Consider the following 22,886-nt stretch of genomic DNA (forward strand, 5'->3'; position numbering starts at 1 on the left):
TAAATATTTTCTTCAGTGATTCAATTAAATATCTACATAGAAACAAAATGAAACTCTGACCCCCACCTAACATAATAAAATACTTTTATGCAAGACAGGTCATAAATCTAAATGTGAACGTTTAGAAATTAAAAGTTCTAGAGGTGTGCAACGGTGGCTCAGTGGCAAGGTGGTGCAACAGTGGCTCAGTGGCTGAAATCTTGGGTGCACGGGTAGTTCATTTGTAGAATGCTCATCTTTCATGCGGGAGACCCGGGTTTGATTCCCAGACCATGCACCCTCCCCCAAAAAAAGTTCTAGGAAAAAGCATAGGAGAATATTTCCATAATCTTGAGTATGCAAATATTTCTCAATTATATTAAGAAATTCTTAACTTACACAGGTAGAAAGTTACATAAGAAAGAGAAACACAGAAATACTTTGTGTGTGGATCACTGATTTCATTTAATCTTTACAATAAATTTTGAATAAAAATGCAGAACCCAATCGAAGATAATATGTAGAAATATAAAATTTCAGCAAAACAAAAACTATTGTTTAGGGAAATTAAATTGTATAATAATATTTTCCTTATGTATTTAGCAGTGAAATACATTACAGATGCATTCTAAGAAGTCAGTTTCATGGTTATTAAAAATTTAAGTTAATTTAATGAAACTTACAGTGCGTATTCAAAGCATGATACAAATAGAAATTTAAGTTTCTGAATGATTAAGGAAGCCCAATTTGCTAAAAGTAGCATTACTATCATTTACATTAGATTTTAATTTTAATATGTCTTTGTAGTTCAGCAAATCCTCTTCATAATAAAGAACAAAAAATGCTATTTACTTAGGACAAAAATAACTTGGTGTATGTAAAACGGGGGCGGGGAGAACAAAAAGATTTTGTATATGCTCATTTAATTCAAATACATAGAATTTTCATGAATTTCGGAGGACTGGCAATATTTAAACACTAACAGAAAATCATTAGTCTAATATTTGAAGCTTCAAATGGTTATGTAACTTTTCAATCTACCTGGTTTTATAAAACCAAAAGAATGTTGAACACAAACAAAAACAGAAAAGTTCACATTATTTTGAACTTGTAAGTATCAAATTGCATCAATTTATTATGAATTAAATTTAAAGAACATTACAGATTTAGAATCAAGAGTACAGAACCACCTAATTCTTTTTAATTCCACAAATGCCAGTATTCCAAAGTAATATGAAAACAAACCTGTGTGCTGCTTGATGAATTCTTTCCAATTTTTAAGATACCTAATGGTTTCAGTTCTAGTATTTGATTTTTATGCAAGTTAGATTTCCTTCACTACTTTGTGCTACTGATGTAGCAAACAGGGAAAATTTTCAACTATTGTGTTTATTTAAAACAAACTGACAGGTTTAAGCACCTGTCTTCCAAAAAGCCAGAACCATTTCTTAACATACTCAAAGTAAGATTTGGTCTAAGTCCTTAATTCCTTCCTGAAACACTATGCAACACCCTCAGATGCTGCATAAGGGAGTAGATAATGGAATATTTGGCAGTTTTTCCACTGGATGACAGAAACAAGGCAAAGCAAATTCAGTTATTTTTGAATGAACACCTGTCATGTTTAATACAATTGGAACGCTATAAAATAAGAGCCACTATCAGGTATGCTTACAAAGATAAATAATAATTATTTTAAATAAAGTATCTTGGTTGCTTCAAAATTTAAGGATGAACTTTTTCTGGTCAGTCACTTTAAGGGAACAATAAATAATGCAGAAAAGGATGAATTCTTTTGCATATTTCTGTGGAAGAACAGAAAATGTACTTTTTGAGAGATTCAGAAAATTCACTACAAGCACGAACAGCTTATATACACTATCTGTGCAATTTTGGGGGGTGGGTATTTAAATGCAAGAGCTCCTTCAAGACAAGAAGCCACATTAATTCTTGTACAAATTCCTGTCTCTTCTATTGCAAAAAGAAGCTTTTTCTATAGTTGTTCATAACTCTTATATGGTGGTAACCTCAGATGATTAAAACACGTGTGGCTTTTTGGTAAACAGGTATCTTTGCCAATTTTTTCTATGCAAAATTTTTGAGGCCCATTACTTCCCATGAGCTCAGCAAATCCTCCTAGAGGTAAATGGCAGGTTCCAGTGACAAACTGTAGTAGTAGCATTCTTACTTCCTTGTCTGTCTTTTTCACAACTGCCTGTGCTGGTTTGAAAGGATGTATGCACCCATGAAAAGCCATGTTTTAATCCAAGTCCCATTTCGTAAAGGCAGAATAATCCCTATTCAATACTGTATGTAATTAGATCATCTCCCTGGAGATGTAATCCAATCAAGAGTGACTGTTATACTGGATTAGGGGAAGCGTGTATCCACCCATTTGGGTGGGTCTTAATTGGTTTATTGGAGTTCTATAAAACAGGAAACATTTTGGAGAATGAGCGATTCAGAGAGAGCAGAGCAGAACGGCATAGCCACAAGAAGCAGAGTCCACTACCCAGTGACCTTTGGAGATGAAGAAGGGAAATGTCTCCCGGGGAGCTTCATGAAACAAGAAGCCAGGAGAAGAAGCTAGCAGATGATGCCGTGTTCATCACGTGCCCTTCCAGGTGAGAGAGGAACCCTGACCGTGTTCACCATGTGCCTTTCCAGATGACAGAGAAACTGTGACTGTGTTCGCCATGTGCCTTCTCACTTCTCACATATCTTTCCCTGGATGCCTTAGATAGGACATTTCTATAGACTTATTTTAATTGGGACATTTTCTCGGCCTTGGAACAGTAAACTAGCAACTGATTAAATAACCCTTTTTAAAAGCCATTCTGTTTCTGGAATATTGCATTCTGGCAGCTAGAAAACTAGAACATTGCCAAAACCAAGTTATTTGCATGCTGTTTCATGTATAATGTCAATGAACAGTATTTCTCTGCCAATCTGCCAAGTTAACCTCCTGCATGCCACACAAAATAACCTTCAATACTTTTTCATCAAAGTCTTGCAGCCATTGAAGAGGAACAACTTCATATTAAAACCATCAAGTAAAGTTTTGGTCTGTTCTTGTACTCCTCGAAAACAAATGCCATTCTTTCATTAAACCAATACATTCATCTTTATTCTCTTCATTAAATCAGGATATTGGAACCTTCCGATTTCAGATCTTGTGAAGTAACTTTTCCCAGAATCTCCATGGTCAACAAAAAAGCACATTTCTACACCACATGCTTCAATATTATTATCTCTTATCCAGATAAGGGAGTTATAAAATTCCGTATAAATGGATTTCAAACCCTTAATAGTAAGTTTTTTTCTTAGCATACACTTGTAGAATGGTAAAGAGAAAGAAGTATCGATAAACTTTCCATGAAAAAGTGCCATGGTGATAAAGAGACCAATGAAGCAAAAGTATGAAAGATGATCTGGATTAATGGTTGATGCTGGATTTATCTGCAGGCAGTAGTTGTTCTTGCCAGTATACTCAAATAAACAGTATACTGGGCTCAAAACTTTATAGGAAAGTAAGAAAAACCATTCTCTTGTTAGACCACCATAATCAAGTCCTTCTTCTCCTCTAAATATTACATATAATCACCTTTCAAGTCATATGGTTTTAATGCCATAATCTATTGGGAGGAATCTTCAAACAGGGTCTGCCGTGACACGTTGATCTTCATGTGACTGGCCAGTGCATTAGATTGGTACAAATAATGGAAATGAGCAAGTTTCCACCTAAAGCTGCATTCATATGCAATTTGTGGACCACCTTTTGCTACAGATGACTTCCCATTTTGAATGATGTTATTCTTGTGTTATGAGGAACAAAATACCTAATGCCTTCTCGAGAATAACTAATTTCCCAGCCTTCTGAGAGGGGTTCTTCATTCTGTAGGTTTTGAGCTCTTGGATTTTCCCATTGAGTTTTTTTAATATTATGATTCACAAAGGAAACCCTGTTGTGGAATCCACTCTTTTTTCCCAGCCTGGTGACAAAGGCCCATATGGGTGGTTTTCTGCAGCTAAAGTTGAAACCGAATAGAGGTATCATTGATTAAACTGTTACATAGCTCCCTGTAACTAATGCTGCTAAGACTACCACAGTTCAAAGTTTCAGAGAGATTCCATGGAAGTCTGCTTCTATGCTACTGTTCTGTGTTACAGTCCACATAATAAACTCTTCCATCATCATAGACTCTTCTTTCCCAACCTGGAGATAAAGGCCATGGTCTCTCCCGGGTGGTTGTTTGAGTGTTATGATCTATATCATAGGTTCTACCATGAGGATATTTTCTCTGTTCCCACCCTGATGGTAAAGTTTCTGTGTTGGCATTTCCAGACTGTTGCCATATAGATTCCCCACACCTATCTGGTTGTCTTAATTTGGCTGCTTCAAAGACAGAACTATTTCCAGAATGAATGATGGCAGGATCAAACATACTTCTAGCTTCAGGCAAAACTGCTGTGCTCCTAGAAAAAATGCAGTCATTGTTTTCTGAGGAAGTCAGTATTTCTTGAAATGGAGGATGTTCAACAGTAGATGCAGTGTAATTTGAAGACAAGGCTGTTTCTTCAGAAACGACTGCAGTCCCTGTGGCTGATGCATTATCTGGTGGTCCGGATGGGGATGACTCACCATTAACAGTGTCACTGGCAGGCTCAGATGTGAGTAGTTTTGGAGCTGGTGAATTTTGGGGTCTCACAGCAACCTGAGACAGAGACAAAGGTGTGTTGTCTCCATAAACTACATACGAACAGTGTGAATTTTGGTCTAGAGTGGTTGTAGGTACATGATTATCTATCCCATTAGTACCTTCAACAGCTAACCCAGCAGTTGTTCTTGCTGAAGGTTCTCCATTTTCATGTACAGCATCACCATTTTGCTGTATTTCTATGGTTGGAGATGAGCTGCAGTTTGTTAGATTTTCTTGCTCAACCACCCATCCATCAAGCACAAATGTCAATTACCCTGCTTGCACTATGCCATTTTTATTTTCAAAGGAAAGTTTTAATTGTTCTTTCACTCTTTCCAATTTTCTATTGTTTATTAACGGAGCTTATTTCAGATCTGTTGCTGCTCTTTCTAATAAAGCACCTGTTTTTTGTTTTTTTGGTTTTTTTTGGCTTGAGCAATAGGAATTTATTAGCATATAATTTTGAGGTTGAGAGAATTTCTAGATCAGGGAATCACCAAGGTGATGCTTTCTTCCTGAAGACTGGCTGTTAGTTATCCTTGGCTCCTCTGTCATGTGGCAAGGCACATGGCAGTGTCTGCTGGTCTCTTCCTTCTTTTCCAGGTTTTCTTGATTTCAGTATCTTGATTCTGGGGTCTTTCTCTCCCTCTCTCCATTTCGCTCTCTCCATTTCCCTCTCTCCATCTCTCTCCATCTCTCTCTCCATCTCTCTCCATCTCTCTCTCTCTCTCTCTCTCTCTCCCTCCCTCCCTCCCTCCCTCCCTCCCTCCCTCCCTCTCTCTCTCTCTCTCTCTCTCTCTCTCTCTCTCTCTCTCTCTCTCTCTCTCTCTCTCAGTAGTCTGGTTAAAAGGTCCTACCCACAATGGGTCCACACCCATAAGAATGGATTAACTTTAAGAACATGTCTTTTTCGGGTATATCCAGCTTCAAACCACCACACAAGGCTACACCAAAGAGTTTGTCCTGTTCTAGGGAAGCTTCCTCTTCAGTGGTTCCATGGACACATAGATAACAAAGAAGTCTGAAAGGTGAACAGTAGGTTTGGCAGATCATATTCTTCAAAAATGCTAACCAACCCACAGAGCTTAGAATTGAAGGTTTAGTAGTGTGTCTACAGTCCTACCAGACAACTCTGCATACCCCTAGATTTTACATTTCCATATCTGCATTTTTGCACCCTTGCATTCTCTCCAACATCTGTAACTCTGCTCCCTCAGGCCCTGGGAATTGAATTTCTCCTGCATTAACAAGTTAGAGAAGGAACTCATTCATGGGGTTAGTTCTGACCCGGGAGCTTGGTGTTTCACACACAGAGAACCAGGCGACATTAAAATTCAGAACTCAGCCCAGTGGTTCCGAAACATACGTTAGCAAACTGATTTCATGTTTACTTTGGATGTCCCATGAGTACAAATCACCAAGTTTGGGGTTAAAGAAGCAGGGAGAAGGAAACCTAAGAATGATTTCCAAAATAAATCTTTAATTCAGATGAGCATAATAGAGTATAATCCTGTTTCAAGTCTGTCAGTATTCCTTTGATGATTACAAATGCGTTCCTTTCCCCCTGCGATGTGACGGAATAATCTGGATAAAATAACCCTTGTTACCTGAAAGGACCCATGCAATGCAACTGGTAACAGGGTTCAGCAGCGTTTCAGGGTCTGAGAAGAGCCCACTACACTAACCAAGTCCTCTCCTTTGTGTCTCTCAAGTTCGAAAAATTTTCACTCATTTCATGTTCAGTAGTTTCTGAAGTTCTCAGATTTAGAAACCACAAATCATTGTACAGTATACTCAGGAACAAGAGAAGTCATTGAGCTCTTTTACCTCTATGCATCTTCAAAAGGAGAAAAATGGAAATGAGAACAAAGCATCTGCTTTTAAAGTGTGATGAATCCAAACTTGAAATTCCAACGTAGTCTGTGGATCACACTTACATTTAGTTGTTCATCCCACTTTGGATTAAAAGAACTACTGGATTTTGCTGTTTTCTTAATTTCTCGATCCACAACTATTTCTGTGTATATTGCTGTTCCAAAGCAGTTTTTTCTTAATTTTTATTTTTTTTTAGTTTGACACATGAAAGAGTTACCTGTAACTGTAACCTTCCACTAGGGTTATTACTAGTTTCAGACCTTGGTGAAGCAGTGGTCAAGTCTGAAAATTCAGCTTATACTATGTACCAGGAACTGTGCTAAAGACACTGGAGATACAAAGATGAGTAACACACTTTTCCTTTTTTCAAGCAGCTCATAAACTACTGAGGACACAAACCCCTCAGGAAACCTTCTGCTCCCAGTGGCTGGATGGTTACTACAGCAACACCTCTTCCTGGGCAGGCACCCTCACCCTTTGATACCCAGGACTGCCATCTCGTAGCAGGCTCCGTAGCCCTGGCAGCCACTCTGAACCTGCACGCTGTGCTTCCCAACACCATATGCTCCACCTGACCCAGCCACATGCCACCCCCAGCCCACACCACGCCTCCGTACTCTGGAGCTTACTGTGGCCCAAAGGTGCACCTCCGCACTGCTGCCGCCCTGGCACCACCCACTGCATGGTGGCCACTCCAGAACTACTTTTGAGAGGAACAAGTAAAGGATTGAATAGACAGAAAAACCACTAATCACGAAAGAAAATATAATACATTGGACTTTACTAAAGTTAACAACTAATGTTCATCACATTACAGCATTAAGAGAGTAAAAGGCAAGCCTGAGACGGGGAACATGTATTTGCAAATACATACATTTGATAAAGGACTCATATCTAGACTACGCAAAGAACTGTGCTGAGTCAATAAGAAAAATGGCAAACAGCTAAATACAAAATGAGTAAAAAAACCTTGAATAGGCACTTCAAAAATAGGTTTTGCATATGGCCAATAAGTATACGAAAAAGTACTTAATATTGTTATTCATTTAAAAAACTTAAATTAAAACATCAGTGAGATACCTCTACACACCCACCAGAGCAAGTAAACTAAAAGATGTCTGACAATATAAATTAGTTCTTTCAAGAACTACTTCAAAGGTATGATTCGTGTACAAAGAGCGTTTAAGTCCAGGGTGCAGGGGGAAAACTGCTATTGCATGCTATGGACTATGTTTAATAGGAAAGCATCAGCACTACCACAGCAACAGCAGGGGTAAATAATGGGGGGAGGGACACGAGTTAAGGGGAGGTTTAGATTTCCTATTTGGTGAGGGTGTGTTTATTGGTTATCTTTCTCTTTGAAACAATGAAATTATTTAAAATTGAGAGTGTTGATAGACTGTGGACTTTGGACTTTATTCACGATGCCCAATGAATGCAGGTGGCTGAAGGATGCACTGAATGAGAAGTAGATTGACGAGCAATGGTGTATACATATGATCGAATATTTGTGCTGCTACAAAAAGGAACAAAGTCGTGAGGCATGCAATGATGTGAATGAACTGTGGGTCACTCGGTGAGGCAAAATAAGCTAGAAACGAAAGAATAATAATTGTATGGTCTCCCTAGAAAATGATTATAAGAAAACAGGGGCCTAGATTGTAAGCTCTTATAGAGACACATTTAGTTCAAAGGGGTAATTATTATTTCTGGATCTTGAGAGGCTGATTTATATATCTATAACCTGGTATTTAGAGATAAGAACACAGCCAATCAGGTCAGAATTAAAGTAATTCAGAGCATAGGGGTTAGGAAGACACTGTCCATATTTTAGAACCGCACCTATTCCTTGAGACCGAAAAAATATTTATTTTGCCCAAAACCTAAATTTTCTATAGCACATAATCGAACTAAACCTGTCTGGATAGCTCATTGAAATATTGAAACACAGAGAGCCCAGAATAAGAATGAGGGCCTTTAATTCTGTATAGCTTAATGTAACACCTGGATACATCCTAGAATATATTAAGCAGATAATCAAAATGTATTGGCAAAGTCCCTTGAGGGATGGTAGAAGAAATATGGAACTATTAAACTTTACCATCAGGAAATCCCCTGATACTGTGTCAAAATTTAGGGACACCCAAATTAATAGACCAAGCCCTTGATCTTGAGCCTTACTCTTGTGAAGCTTATGTAGGTAATGAAGCTTAGCCTACCTACAGGTATGTCTAAGAGTGACTTCTGGAGGACCTAGGTTGTTGCTCAGATGTGGCCTCAGTCTCTCTAAGCCCAACTCTGCAAGTGAAATCATTGCCCTCCTCCCTACATGGGACATGACATCCAGGGGTGAAAGTCTTCCTGCCAGTGTGAGAGATCACTATCAGGGATGAGTCTGGCCCTGGCACTGTGGTATCAATTCCATCCTGACCTAAAGGGAGAAAAGAATAAAGTATCTGTGGCAGAGGGAGTTCAAATACAGTCGAGAGGCTACTTGGAAGTCACTCTTACACGAGCTTCAGTTAGCCATTGCTACCTATCATAACTTGCCAAAGCCCAACTAAAACCATTCCTGCCAATCCTAAAGAACACATAGGGCAATATATAAGATTCTACAAAGGTTCCATGCACTAGGGTAACTTTCCAGAAACCTACAACTTCCAGATGGCTCCCTGGATCAGATAAGTCCTGAAACCTAGGGGGCCCAGTCTCTCCAGAACATTCGCTAGTTCCATCTCCCTACCAGATATTATTGACAGCCTGTTATTTTTTAAAATTTTTATTTATTTATTAAATTAAAAAAATTAACAACAAATGAACAAAAACACTCTTAACATATGATCATTCTGTTCTACATATATAATCAGTTATTCACAATATCATCACATAGTTGCATATTCATCATCATGATTATTTCTTAGAACATTTGCATTAATTCAGAAAAAGAAATAAAAAGACAACAGAAAAAGAAGCAAAACAAAATAAAAAAAAAAAAGATTAAACATACCATACTCCTTACCCCTAACTTTCATTGATCACTAGCACTTCAAACTAAATTTATTTTAACATTTGTTCCCCCTATTATTTATTTTTATTCCAAATGTTCTACTCATCTGTTCACAAGGTAGATAAAAGGAGCATCAGACACAAGGTTTTCACAATCACACAGTCACGTTGTGAAAGCTTTATCATTATTCAATCATCATCAAGAAACATGGCTACTGAAACACAGCTCTACGTTTTCAGGCAGTTCTCTCCAGCCTCTCCATTACATCTTGAATAACAAGGTAATATCGACTTAATGCGTAAGAATAACCTCCAGGATAACCTCTCGACTCTGTTTGGAATCTCTCAGCCATTGACACTTTGTCTCATTTCACTCTTCCCCCTTCTGGTCAAGAAGGTTACCTCAATCCCTTGATGCTGAGTCTCAGCTCATTCCAGGATCTCTATCCCACGTTGCCAGGAAGGTCCACACCCCTGGGAGTCATGTCCCATGTAGAAAAGGGGAGGGTGGTGAGTTTGCTTGTTGTGTTGGCTGGAGAGAGAGGCCACATCTGAGCAACAAAAGAGGCTCTCTTGGGGGTGACTCTTAGGCCTAAATTTTAAGTAGGCTTGACCTATCCTTTCTGGGGTTAAGTTTCATATGAATGAACCCCAAGACTGGGGGCTCAGCCTATAGCTTTGGTTGTCCACACTGCTTGTGAGAATATCAAGAATTCAACTTGGGGAAGTTGAAATTTCCCCTGTTCTCACCATTCCCCGAAGGAGACATTGCAAATACATTCCCACTCACTGATCACATTACTCTGGGATTCATCGGGACATCACTATGGACAAACCGACAAAATCTCATGTCCTACCCAAGGTTCCATGTATTTAAGGGGTTCAAACAAGCTATCTACATAAGTTACATTAAGAAATGCACTAGTAGAAAGAGAAGAGAAGGGAAAAGGAGGAGAAAAACCAATGGAAAAAATTATCACTGAAAATTTCCCAACTCTTATGAAAGACCTAAAATTACAGATCCAAGAAGTGCAGCGCACCCCAAAGAGAATAGATCCAAATAGGCATTCTCCAAGACACTTACTAGTTAGAATGTCAGAGGTCAAAGACAAAGAGAGGATCTTGAAAGCAGCAAGAGAAAAACAATCCATCACATACAAGGGAAACCCAATAAGACTATGTGAAGATTTCTCAGCAGAAACCATGGAGGCAAGAAGACAGTGGGAAGATATATTTAAATTACTAAAAGAGAAAAACTGCCAACCAAGAATTCTATATCCAGCAAAATTGTCCTTCAAAAATGAGGGAGAAATTAAAACATTTTCAGACAAAAAGTCACTGAGAGAATTTGTGACCAAGAGACCAGCTCTGCAAGAAATACTAAAGGGAGCACTAGAGACAGATACGAAAAGACAGAAGAGAGAGGTGTGGAGAAGAGTGTAGAAAGAAGGAAAATTAGATATGATATATATAATACAAAAGGCAAAATGGTAGAGGAAAGTATTACCCAAACAGTAATAACACTAAATGTTAATGGACTGAATTCACCAATCAAAAGACATAGACTGGCAGAATGGATTAAAAAAACAGGATCCTTCTATATGCTGTCTACAGGAAACACATCTTAGACCCAAAGATAAACATAGGTTGAAAGCGAAAGGTTGGGAAAAGATATTTCATGCAAATAAAAACCAGAAAAGAGCAGGAGTAGCTATACTAATATCCAACAAAGTAGACTTCAAATGTAAAACAGTTAAAAGAGACAAAGAAGGATACTATCTACTAATAAAAGGAACAATTAAACAAGAAAACATAACAATTATAAATATTTATGCACGAATTCAGAATGCCCCAAAATACATGAGGAATACACTGCAATCACTGAAAAGAGAAATAGACACATCTACCATAATAGTTGGAGACTTCAATTCGCCACTCTCATCAATGGACAGAACATCTAGACAGAGGATCAATAAAGAAACAGAGAATTTGAATATTACAATAAATGAGCTAGACTTAACAGACATTTATAGGACATAACACCCCACAACAGCAGGATACACCTTTTTCTCAAGTGCTCATGGATCATTCTCAAAGATAGACCATATCCTGGGTCACAAAGCAAGTCTCAACAAATTTAAAAAGACTGAAATCATACACAACACTTTCTCAGATCATAAACAAATGAAGTTGGAAATCAATAACAGGAAAAAATTCGGGAATTAACTGTCCACTTGGAAGAACTGGAGAAAGAACAGCAAACTAACCCCAAAGCAAGTAAAAGGAAAGAAATAACAAAGATTAGAGTAGAAATAAATGAAATTGAGAACATGAAAACATTTGAGAAAATCAATAAGACCAGAAGTTGGTTCTATGAGAAAATCAACAAGATTGGTGGGCCCTTAGCAAGATTGACAAAAAGAAGAAGAGAGATGATGCAAATAAATAAGATCAGAAATGGAAGGGGAGACATTAACCACTGAACTTGCAGAAATAAAGGAGGTATTAACAGGATACTATGAACAACTTTATGCTAATAAATACAACAATGTAGATGAAATGGACAAGTTCCTAGAAAGGCATGAACAACCAACTTTGACTCAAGAAGAAATAGATGACCTCAACAAACCAATCACAAGTAAAGAAATTGAATCAGTCATTCAAAAGCTTCCCAAAAAGAAAAGTCCAGGACCAGACGGCTTCACATGTGAATTCTACCAAACATTCCAGAAAGAATTAGTACCAACCCTGCTCAAACTCTTCAAAAAAATTGAAGTGGAGGGAAAGCTACCTAGTTCATTCTATGAAGCCAACATCACCCTCATACCAAAACCAGGCAAAGATATTACGAAAAAAGAAAACTACAGACCAATCTCTCTAATGAATATAGATGCAAAAATCCTCAACAAAATTCTAGCAAATCGAATCCAGCAACACATTAAAAGAATTATACATCATGACCAAGTAGGATTCATCCCAGGTATGCAAGGATGGTTCAGCATAAGAAAATCAATTAATGTAATACACCATATCAACAAGTCAAAGCAGAAAAATCACATGATCATCTCAATTGATGCAGAGAAGGCATTTGACAAGATTCAACATCCTTTCCTGTTGAAAACACTTCAAAGGATAAGAATACAAGGGAACTTCCTTAAAATGATAGAGGGAATATATGAAAAACCCACAGCTAATATCATCCTCAATGGGGAAAAATTGAAAATTTTCCCCCTAAGATCAGGAACAAGACAAGGATGTCCATCATCACCACTATTATTCAACATCGTGTTGGAGGTTCTAGCCAGAGCAATTAGATAAGAAAAAGAGATACAAGGCATCAAAATTGGAAAGGAAGAAGTAAAACTCTCACTGTTTGCAGATGATATGATACTATACGTCAAAAACTCTGAAAAATCCACAGCAAAACTACTAGAGCTAATAAACGAGTACAGCAAAGTAGCAGGTTACAAGATCAACATTCAAAAATCTGTAGCATTTCTATACACTAGCAATGAACAAGCGGAGGGGGAAATCAAGAAACAAATCCCATTTACAATTGCAACTAAAAGAATAAAATACCTAGGAATAAATTTAACTAAAGAGACAAAAAACCTATATAAAGAAAACTACAAAAAACTGTTAAAAGAAATCACAGAAGACCTAAATAGATGGAAGGGCATACCATGTTCATGGACTGGAAGACTAAATATAGTTAAGATATCAATTCTACCTAAATTGATTTAGAGATTCAACGCAATACCAATCAAAATCCCAACAACTTATTTTTCGGAAATAGAAAAACCAATAAGCAAATTTATCTGGAAGGGCAGGGTGCCCCGAATTGCTAAAAGTATCTTGAGGAAAGAAAACGAAGCTGGAGGACTCACGCTGCCAGACTTTAAGGCATATTATGAAGCCACAGTGGTGAAAACAGCATGGTACTGGCATAAAGATAGATATATTGACCAATGGAATCGAATAGAGTGCTCAGATATAGACCCTCTCATCTATGGACATTTGATCTTTGATAAGGCAGTCAAGCCAACTCACCTGGGACAGAACAGTCTCTTCAATAAATGGTACCTAGAGAACTGGATATCCATATGCAAAAGAATGAAAGAGGACCCGTATCTCACACCTTATACAAAAGTTAACTCAAAATGGATCAAAGATCTAAACATTAGGTCTAAGACCATAAAGCAGTTAGAGGAAAATGTAGGGAGATATCTTATGAGTCTTATAACTGGAGGCAGTTTTATGGACCTTACACCTAAAGCAAGAGCACTGAAGAAATAAATAAATAAATGGGAGCTCCTCAAAATTAAACACTTTGTGTATCAAAGAACTTCATCAAGAAAGTAGAAAGACAGCCTACACAATGGGAGACAATATTTGGAAACGACATATCAGATAAAGGTCTAGTATCCAGAATTTATAAAGAGATTGTTCAACTCAACAACAAAAAGACAGCCAACCCAATTACAAAATGGGAAAAAGACTTGAACAGACACCTCTCAGAAGAGGAAATACAAATGGCCAAAGGGCACATGAAGAGATGCTCAATGTCCCTGGCCATTAGAGAAATGCAAATCAAAACCACAATGAGATATCATCTCACACCCACCAGAATGGCCATTATCAACAAAACAGAAAATGACAAGTGTTAGAGAGGATGTGGAGAAAGAGGCCTTCCACAGTGGTTGCACCATTTGATATTCCCATCCACTGTTGGTGGGAATGTCAAATGGTGCAACCACTGTGGAAGGCAGTTTGGCGCTTCTTCAAAAAGCTGAATATAGAATTCCCATATGACCCAGCAATACCATTGCTAGGTATCTACTCAAAGGACTTAAGGGCAAAGACACAAACGGACATTTGCACACCAATGTTTATAGCAGCATTAGTTAGTATTGCAAAAAGATGGAAACAACCAAAATGTCCATCAACAGATGAGTGGCTAAACAAACTGTGGTATATGCATACGATGGAATATTATGCAGCTCTAAGACAGAATAAACTTATGAAGCATGTAATAACATGGATGGACCTAGAGAACATTATGCTGAGTGAGACTAGCCAAAAACTAAAGGACAAATACTGTATGGTCTCACTGATATGAACCGACATTAGTGAATAAACTTGAAACATGTCATTGGTAACAGAGACCATCAGGAGATAGAAATAGGGTAAGATAATGGGTAATTGGAGCTGAAGGGATACAGACTGTGCAACAGGACTGGATACAAAACTCAGAAATGGACAGCACAATATTACCTAATTGTAATGCAATTATGTTAAAACATTGAATGAAGCTGCATGTGAGGTATATATTTTTTTCTTTCTATTATCGTTTTATTTCTTTTTCTGTTGTCTTTTTATTTCTTCTTCTAAATCGATGCAAATGTACTAAGAAATGATGAATATGCAACTATGTGATGAAATTAAGAATTACTGATTGTATATGTAGAATGGAATGATTTCTAAATGTTTTGTTAGTTAATTTTTTTTAATTAATAAAAAAAGAAATGCACTAGTCAAAATATAAATTTTGTACAAAATAAACATTTTTTGCTTTTGTCTTACACATAAGTTGAAATTTTCAAATATTAATTACCATCTATTTTCAGCACCTTGCAGTAATGACATTCCTTTGTTCTTCCTCATGCAAAAACGTTTTTAAATTTGTACACTTAGTCACTATCATTATACACTCTAGGCATTCCTAGATTATACCATCTCAGTCTTTATCATCTATTTTTCTTTCTGATTCATTTGTTCTCTCAGCCCTCCTCCCTCTATCATTCTCACATTCAGCTTCATTTTGTGTTTTAACATAACTGTATTACAGTTAGGTAGAATTGTGCTGTCCATTTCTGAGTTTTTACATTCAGTCCTCGTACACATTCTGTATCCTTTCAGCTCCAATTACCCAATATCTTACCCTATTTCTACCTCCTGATGGTCTATGTTACCAATGAAATCCTCCAAGTTTATTCACTAATGTCAGTTCATATCAGTGAGACCATACAGTATTTGTCCTTTTGTTTTTGGCTAATCTCACTCAGCATAATGTCCTCAAGGTCCATCCATGTTGTTACATAGTTCATAAATTTATTCTGTCTTACAGCTGCATAATATTCCATTGTATGTATATACCACAGCTTGTTTAGCCTCTCATCTGTTGATGGGCATTTTGGCTGTTTCCATCTCTTTGCAATTGTAAATAATGCTGCTATAAACATTGGTATGCAAATGTCCATTTGTGTCCTTGCCCTCATGTCTTCTGAGTAGATACCTAGCAATGGTATTGCCAGTCCATGGCAATTCTATATTTAGGTTTCTGAGGAACCGCCAAACTGCCTTCCACAGCAGTTGCACCATTTGACATTCCCACCAACAGTGGATAAGAGTGCCACTTTCTTCACATCCTCTCCAGCACTTGATTGACAGCCTCTTATAACGTGAAAAATTTAGAATAGGCATAGTCCAAATACCCCTAAAGAGTGGGACAGAAAGATCAAAGGTGATGGTGGAATTATACAGAAAAAATAGGGTTTAACAAATGAAAGCGATTGCTGAATCATTAAATTGATATTTCTTTTAGTCTCTGGTACTTTAGAGCAGCAAGAAGTAAAAACCTAAAATTATGGAATTGTAACCCATACCAAACTTTGAAATCTGTTCTCCAGCTAATTTTTGTGCAGTACTTTGAAATTTATTGCTTCTTTGCATATATGTTATTTTTCAGAAAAAAGAACAAAAGTCGATTGTGATGATAAAAAAAAATATTTTTTCTTTCCAGGCTCCTAAATCTGAGAGGATGGTATGACAGCTCATGACAAACTCTGGGATATGTCATTTAAATACTTGTTGAATAGTGTTTTGAAAACTATTGTTTTTTTCTTTCTTTGCTTTGTATATATGTTATTTTATATAATACAAAAAGTTTTAAAAAATGACTGATAATACCAAGTAATGTTGAGGACATAAAGCCACTGGATGTAATTTATTAAATAAAAAAAAAAACTTCAGATAACTATTTGGATCTACTACTAACGTTAAATTTATACCTAACTAGGTTTCAATAATTCCCCTACCAAGCATTTTTCTAGGAGAAATGAGTGCTTATAACCACCAAAAGATATTTTAAAATACATTAATAGCATCTTTGTTCATAATGGTCCCAAACTAGAAATCATTCAAAGTCCATCACTACTGACATATTCAACAATATGAATGAAAGAAGTCATCTATACATACTGTATGATTCTATTTATATGAAATTCAAGAAGCAAATCTAATTGATGGTGACAGCAGTCATACTAGTGGTTACCCTGGTGGGGAGAGATCAGTGTGAAGTGGCATAAGTGAACTTTATGAGGACATACATAGTCTATAGCTTAATATGTATGAGGGGTATATACACTGGTAATAATTCATCCATTCACTTGTACAGTTTAGTGTACTTTACTATAGGCATATTATACGTCAACTAAAAGTTTAATAAAAATACAAACAAAATTCCATTCATCCATACCACATACAAAAAATTAAATGCAAGCACAAACAGAGCAGGAAGTATAATAAACTAGTTCAGGCCATCTATGTGATTATAGTACTAAGTCCTTCTGCTTGAAGTGACTCAATCCTTGCCATTTGAATTAATTGTATCATTGTTCTACCAACAGCCATGGCTGTGTGCCTGAGTACAACCCCATAAAAGAATCAGTAGCAGGATAGGGCTTGGTAATATAAATAACACCTACAAAAAACTGTAAAGTATCTTAATTAACTTGTTGCTAGCAGTCAAAGATTGAAAAAATGCTCCACCACACAGTCTTTCTACCCACAGATAACTGTCCTACTGAATAGGTAATAGTCATTCTCATTTTATACAGAAAGAAATGTGGGCAAAGAAAAGGTAAAGAACTAGTTCAAGATTATGTGTCTAGTCAAAATTTGTTTGAAATATAGAATGCAAGCCTGCCAAATAAGAAGTCATTGTATGGTTCTGATTGAGTAGATAAGGAAGGGAAGAAGGTAAAAATAAAAATAAATCCAAGAGAGCTAAGAATTTAAGAAAAGAACTTACCTGGGAATCCAGGAAGGCCTGGTTGTCCTTTTGCTCCAGGAGTCCCGGGTAATCCAGGCAAACCAGTATCTCCCACAGAACCTTTGATACCAGGGTTGCCTGGATATCCAGGCAGACCAGGTTCACCCTGAAAACATGAATAAAAAGACTAAACTTAAGTCTTTACATGATTTAGACTGTACACCAATATAACATTATTTATAGAGCTTTTACTATATATTGGGCAATTTGCTAAGTGTTTTACATAAATTGCTTCATTTAATCATCACAACAGCCCTGTGAATTGGCTTCATTATAGCCACTTATAAACGAGAAAATAGAAGCTGAAAGAAGTCAACTACCCAAGGTCGCTCTTAAGGACAGAGTTCATAATTGAACCAACGTCTGTCAGACTCCAGATCTCATGTATTTTTACAATATATAGATGCCTTATTTCCATGAATCCTTAACAATCTTGTAAGAAAGATACTGTCAGTATCTCCATTTCCAGTGATGCATCTAGTAAGTGATGGAATCTGGATTTGGATCCAGAGAGTCTAACTTCAGAACTTGTGCTCGGCATCTTTATTGTTTACAATAAGTATGTCAACCAATAGCTATAGTTAGGTCTATTGTAAAAGATAAATTTCATCATAACAGGAAGAAGCCTATTCATTCTTCATTGGATATATCAAATCCGTTTCTACCATGAGGCCTTCCTGGACAAGAGTGCTTACTCTAATTGCTTAAGGTAGGCTCTCATTCTATCACGTACTATAATGATTTCATACAGGCAAGTTTTGACTCCTCAACTACATTGAAAGCTTTTTTGGAGTAAGCGACAAATCACACATAACTATTTTTTGTTCAATGAATATTTGCACTGTTTTCTTCTAACAGAGGCTAAGAAGAATCTATACTCACTTTCAAAATTAAAACAAATTTTTCAGATAACAATGAAAAAAATGCCTTCACTCCAAATCTGTACCAAAATGATCACTGTTCTGCCCATGAAGATCATGATCTTTCCTACTTAGTGCTTACCCATGTCTGGGTGAGTAAGATCTTTTCTTTGTTACTGAAGTGTTTCTGCATTATGGTAATAGTTTATTTATTTGTATCTATTTTTTTACCTAATGCTTTTTCTCCTTACTTATTCTTTAAAGAAGAAACTAGTTGGGATGCATATATTTGTTCTTTTTTGTGAGCTCTTATAAAACAAATATCTAGCTTATTTCTAAGCACATAATATGTATACACTTAAATTTTGAATGGAATTGGTTTAGTCTTAGATATTTACACAGAAAAGCTTTGAATAAGCTATCATGATTCTTGTTATTTGTGAGCCAATAGAATTTACATAACAAAATACAAAAGACAAAAATTAAATTCTAATAGTCAGCTAGTGGTAAACTTGAAAGGCAGTAGAAAGTGTAAACAAACTCCTGATTATTTTTGACACCAAAGTACATTAAATTCTACAAATAATCTTAATCTCTCATTTCTGTTAGTACTTGTCTCCAGCACAGTTCGTCTAAACACCCTGTGGCCCTACTCCTTCAAACCAAGGAGATTTTACAAAGGAAGGTAAACTACCTATAGTATTGTCGGTAGGGGAATGAAGGATGCAGTCCCTTGGAAAGCACGTGTGGTAGTTCCACAAGAGGCTAGGGGTGGGGTTGTTATATGATCCTGAAACCTTGTTGCTCAGTATATACCTGGAGGAACTCAGTGTGGAGACAGGAATGGACATTTACACACTGGTGTTTCTGGTGGCAGTATTCCTGATCCACAATGAATGGAGGTGGCATAAAGGTACAACAATTGAGGAAATGAAGGGGGAACTATGATGTATACATACAATGGATTACTGAGAGGATGCAAGAAGGAATGAAGTTGTGAGGCATATTCCTAGGTGTATGAATCTTATGGACTGTAAGTTGAATGAAATGTCAGGAACAAAAAGACAAATATTATCATATCTCAATCATATGGACTAACTGTAATATAAAAACTCAGTGAACTGGAGTCATTTGAACATGGGTTATCAGGTTGGGGCCTATTGTAAAGGGTCCTAGATTGTAAGCTTTTATAGCAGTCATATAGATTCAGGAGTTGCAACTGTCATTTCTAAATTCTGAGATACTGAGCTGATTGTTTATAACCTGGTTACTCCCAGAAACTTCGGGTATTTATGTGACACCTGAGACTCAGAGTTAGCGCTCTGAAGCTGTGAAAGTCAGCAGTACCCCATACAGGAACTGTTTAAAAAGTTGAAAAAGGGATCAGACTTCAACGAGAGATATAAATGAAGCTGATCTGGATAGGACCAAGGTACATCAAAAGACTGGTTAAGGGATGATATTGTCCACATTTTAAAACTTCAATTTCTGTTGAAGACTAAAGGGAGAGATGTTTATTTAGGTCAAAATTTATATTTCGGGTGTGCATTTCCTAATTTAAATTGTGTGGTCATTTTAGTTGTATCACCATAAGTACATGGAATCTTGAATAGCGCATGAGATTTTGTTGGTTTGTCCAGGTTAGCGTGATTTCCCAACATATCACAGAGCGATTTGAGGAGTGAATAAAGAAGTATTCGCAAAGTCGCCTTCGGAGAATGGGAAGAAAGGAGGAAATATTCAACTTCCTCATATGGAGAATTTCGGATATTCTTCCAAGCAGTGGTGACAACCAAATCAATAGACCGAGCCCTTGATTTTGGGGTTTGCCCATTTGAAACTTATTCCTGCAAAGGATAGGCTACGCCTACTTAAAATTAGGTCTTAAGAATCACCTCTAGAGAACCTTTTTGTGTTGCTCAAATGTGGCCCCTCTCTCTAAGCCATCTCAGCAGGTCAGTTCACTGCCCTCTGTCCTACGTGGGACATGACTCCCAGGAATGTAAACCTCCCTGGCAATGTGGAACAGAAAGCCTGGGCTAAACCGGGACCCAGCATCAAGAGATTGAGAAAGCCTTCATGACCAAAAGGGAGTAGAGAAATAATACAAAATAACATTTCAGTGGCTGAGAGTTTTCAAACAGAGCTGAGAGGTCATCCTGGAGGTTATTCTTATCCTTTATATAGATATCCCTTTTTATTTTATGGTATATTGGAGTGGCTAAAGGGAAGTACTTGTAACTGTTGAGCTGTATTCCAGTAGCCTAGATTTCTGAAGACAATTGTATAAAGATATAACGTTTACATGTGACTGTGTGATTGTGAAAACTTCATGCCTGATGTTCCTTATATTGAGCATATGGAAAGAAGAGTAAAAAGTAAAAAATATGAATAAAAAATAAGTAATGAAGGGACAAAGGGTAAGATAAATTGGGTAGATGGAAATATTAGTTGTCAATGAGAGGGAGGGGTAAGGTGTATGGTATGTATGAGTTTTTTCTTTGCATTTTTTTTCTGGAGTGATGCATATGTTATAAAAAATGATCATGGTGATGAATACACATCTATGTGATGATATCGTGAGCCACTGATTGTGCACCATGTATAGAATGTATGTGTGTAAAGATTTCTCAATGGAAAGAAAAGGAAGGTGCAAATTTTGCTAGAGTTCTGAAAAGAACTAAAATGTGCTAGCTTAAGTTTTATCTAATCTTTTATTGTTCATGTATTTGCAGATAAACGAATGAGCTTCAAAATAGGTAATCAAGAAGAGATTAAAAAAAAAAGAGTGGGTGCTCAAAAAATCAACAACCTGGCCAAGAATACCATAAATCACTGAGAATGGAAAAATTTCTAGTCTATTTACATTTCTAGCAAAAGGTAAAGTGACTTCAGTATAATTAAAATGCAAACACCTACAGCTTTCCAATGTCAAGCTTCGAAATAATTCTGAAAATGTAGTATACCATCATCTAATAAGTTAAATTTACCAGTGACTCCACCTAACAAATACCGTAACACTGGAAGAATATAATGCTCTTTAACAAGCTTGAAATTACAACTGCTTAAGGTCACTGTGTTCTATCATATTCAGCCCATGTAGCAAAAGGCCTCAATTTGATCTTTGTTGTTAAAATTCAAATTGGTAATCTAAGAGAGCATCTGAATCATAATTGTTTTCTACTATTTCTTCATTTTGGCATTTTCTTTTCCATTCCCATGCTATAACCTGAGTCCCAGAATAAAATTACAGGCTTGCCTCACTTTACAGAACTGAAGACATCAAAGTTAGTGATAAATCTAATCCATTTCACTCTTGCATTCCATTGTAAAATTGAAGATGCATTTCCAATGGGAAAAAAGCCAAGATAACTAGTCAAAAATATTTGGTGAGAGGGTAAAATCTTTATCCTTTTTTAAGGCAAGAAGAATACTGCAGTAGCCCAATCAGTTGGACGTTCTGGTCCCCACATAATTAACTGTTTTTATATCCTTATCTATATTTGGATAAAATTAAGGACACCACGAAGAAAGCCATACATTAGTTCTTCCTTAGAAAGAGAAATTAAAGAGTGGAGCAATGATACTCTTTTTTAACATTTTAATAAATGATATAGAAAAGAGAATACACAATAAGATCTCCAGGTTTGCATTGTATTTAGCACTCCCAGGTAGTGAAATGCTACGTTAACAAGGACAAACTGATACACAATGGCTCATGGTTGCATGAGCAGGCCAAAAGGCAGGATGTGAAGTTCAGCAGAGTATACGTAAAGGTGATAAACTCAGAGAAAAATCATAGGAGCTGAGTTTAAATAATGAGCTCTGTGCTACCACCCAAATAAGGAGTAATAGTAAATTGTTCCAAAGATCTTTCTAGTATAGTAAAAAATGGGAACAAAATGTTAGGTTTAATTATAGAAACATGAGAGAAAATGTAAATTTGTTAAATTATGCTTTGCTGTATCTAACATGACATGTGCAGCTCTTGTCACCACACCACAAAAAATTATTTAAAATGTGTTCAAAATTAGTATGAGGAAAAGGAATAGCAGTCATTTGTTCAGGAAATCTCAGGATTCTACAACTAAAAAGAACTCCAAAATGTCAATCGTTGGACAATGAAAGTAGCAATCTTTTTTTTTAATTTTTAAAAGTAGCAATCTTATTGTTATTCCAATAATGTGCATAATTAGATTTTAAATGACTTGAGTGAAATATAATTCATATACCATAAATTCATCCATTTAAAATGTTCGATCCAGTATATTTTTGTAAATTCATAGGGTAGTACAATCATCACTACAATTTAATTTCAGAAAAATTTCATCCCTTAGTAAAAGAAAACCTGTA

General features: G+C 36.6%; 1 protein-coding gene and 1 pseudogene across 1 annotated transcript in view; both read right to left on the minus strand.

The window, feature by feature from the left end:
- The window catches only part of COL4A5 (collagen type IV alpha 5 chain), a 351,509-nt gene that overhangs the window by 103,481 nt on the left and 225,142 nt on the right, over positions 1-22,886 (minus strand). The window contains exon 37 of the mRNA XM_077145842.1: positions 17,653-17,779. Within this exon, the coding sequence (XP_077001957.1) occupies positions 17,653-17,779 (127 nt within the window). The remainder of the gene's footprint in view (positions 1-17,652; positions 17,780-22,886) is intronic.
- Positions 1,832-4,694, minus strand: LOC143670934 (NEDD4-like E3 ubiquitin-protein ligase WWP1; annotated as a pseudogene).

This window comes from Tamandua tetradactyla, chromosome X (genome assembly GCF_023851605.1).
Source record: "Tamandua tetradactyla isolate mTamTet1 chromosome X, mTamTet1.pri, whole genome shotgun sequence".
NCBI lineage: Eukaryota > Metazoa > Chordata > Mammalia > Pilosa > Myrmecophagidae > Tamandua > Tamandua tetradactyla.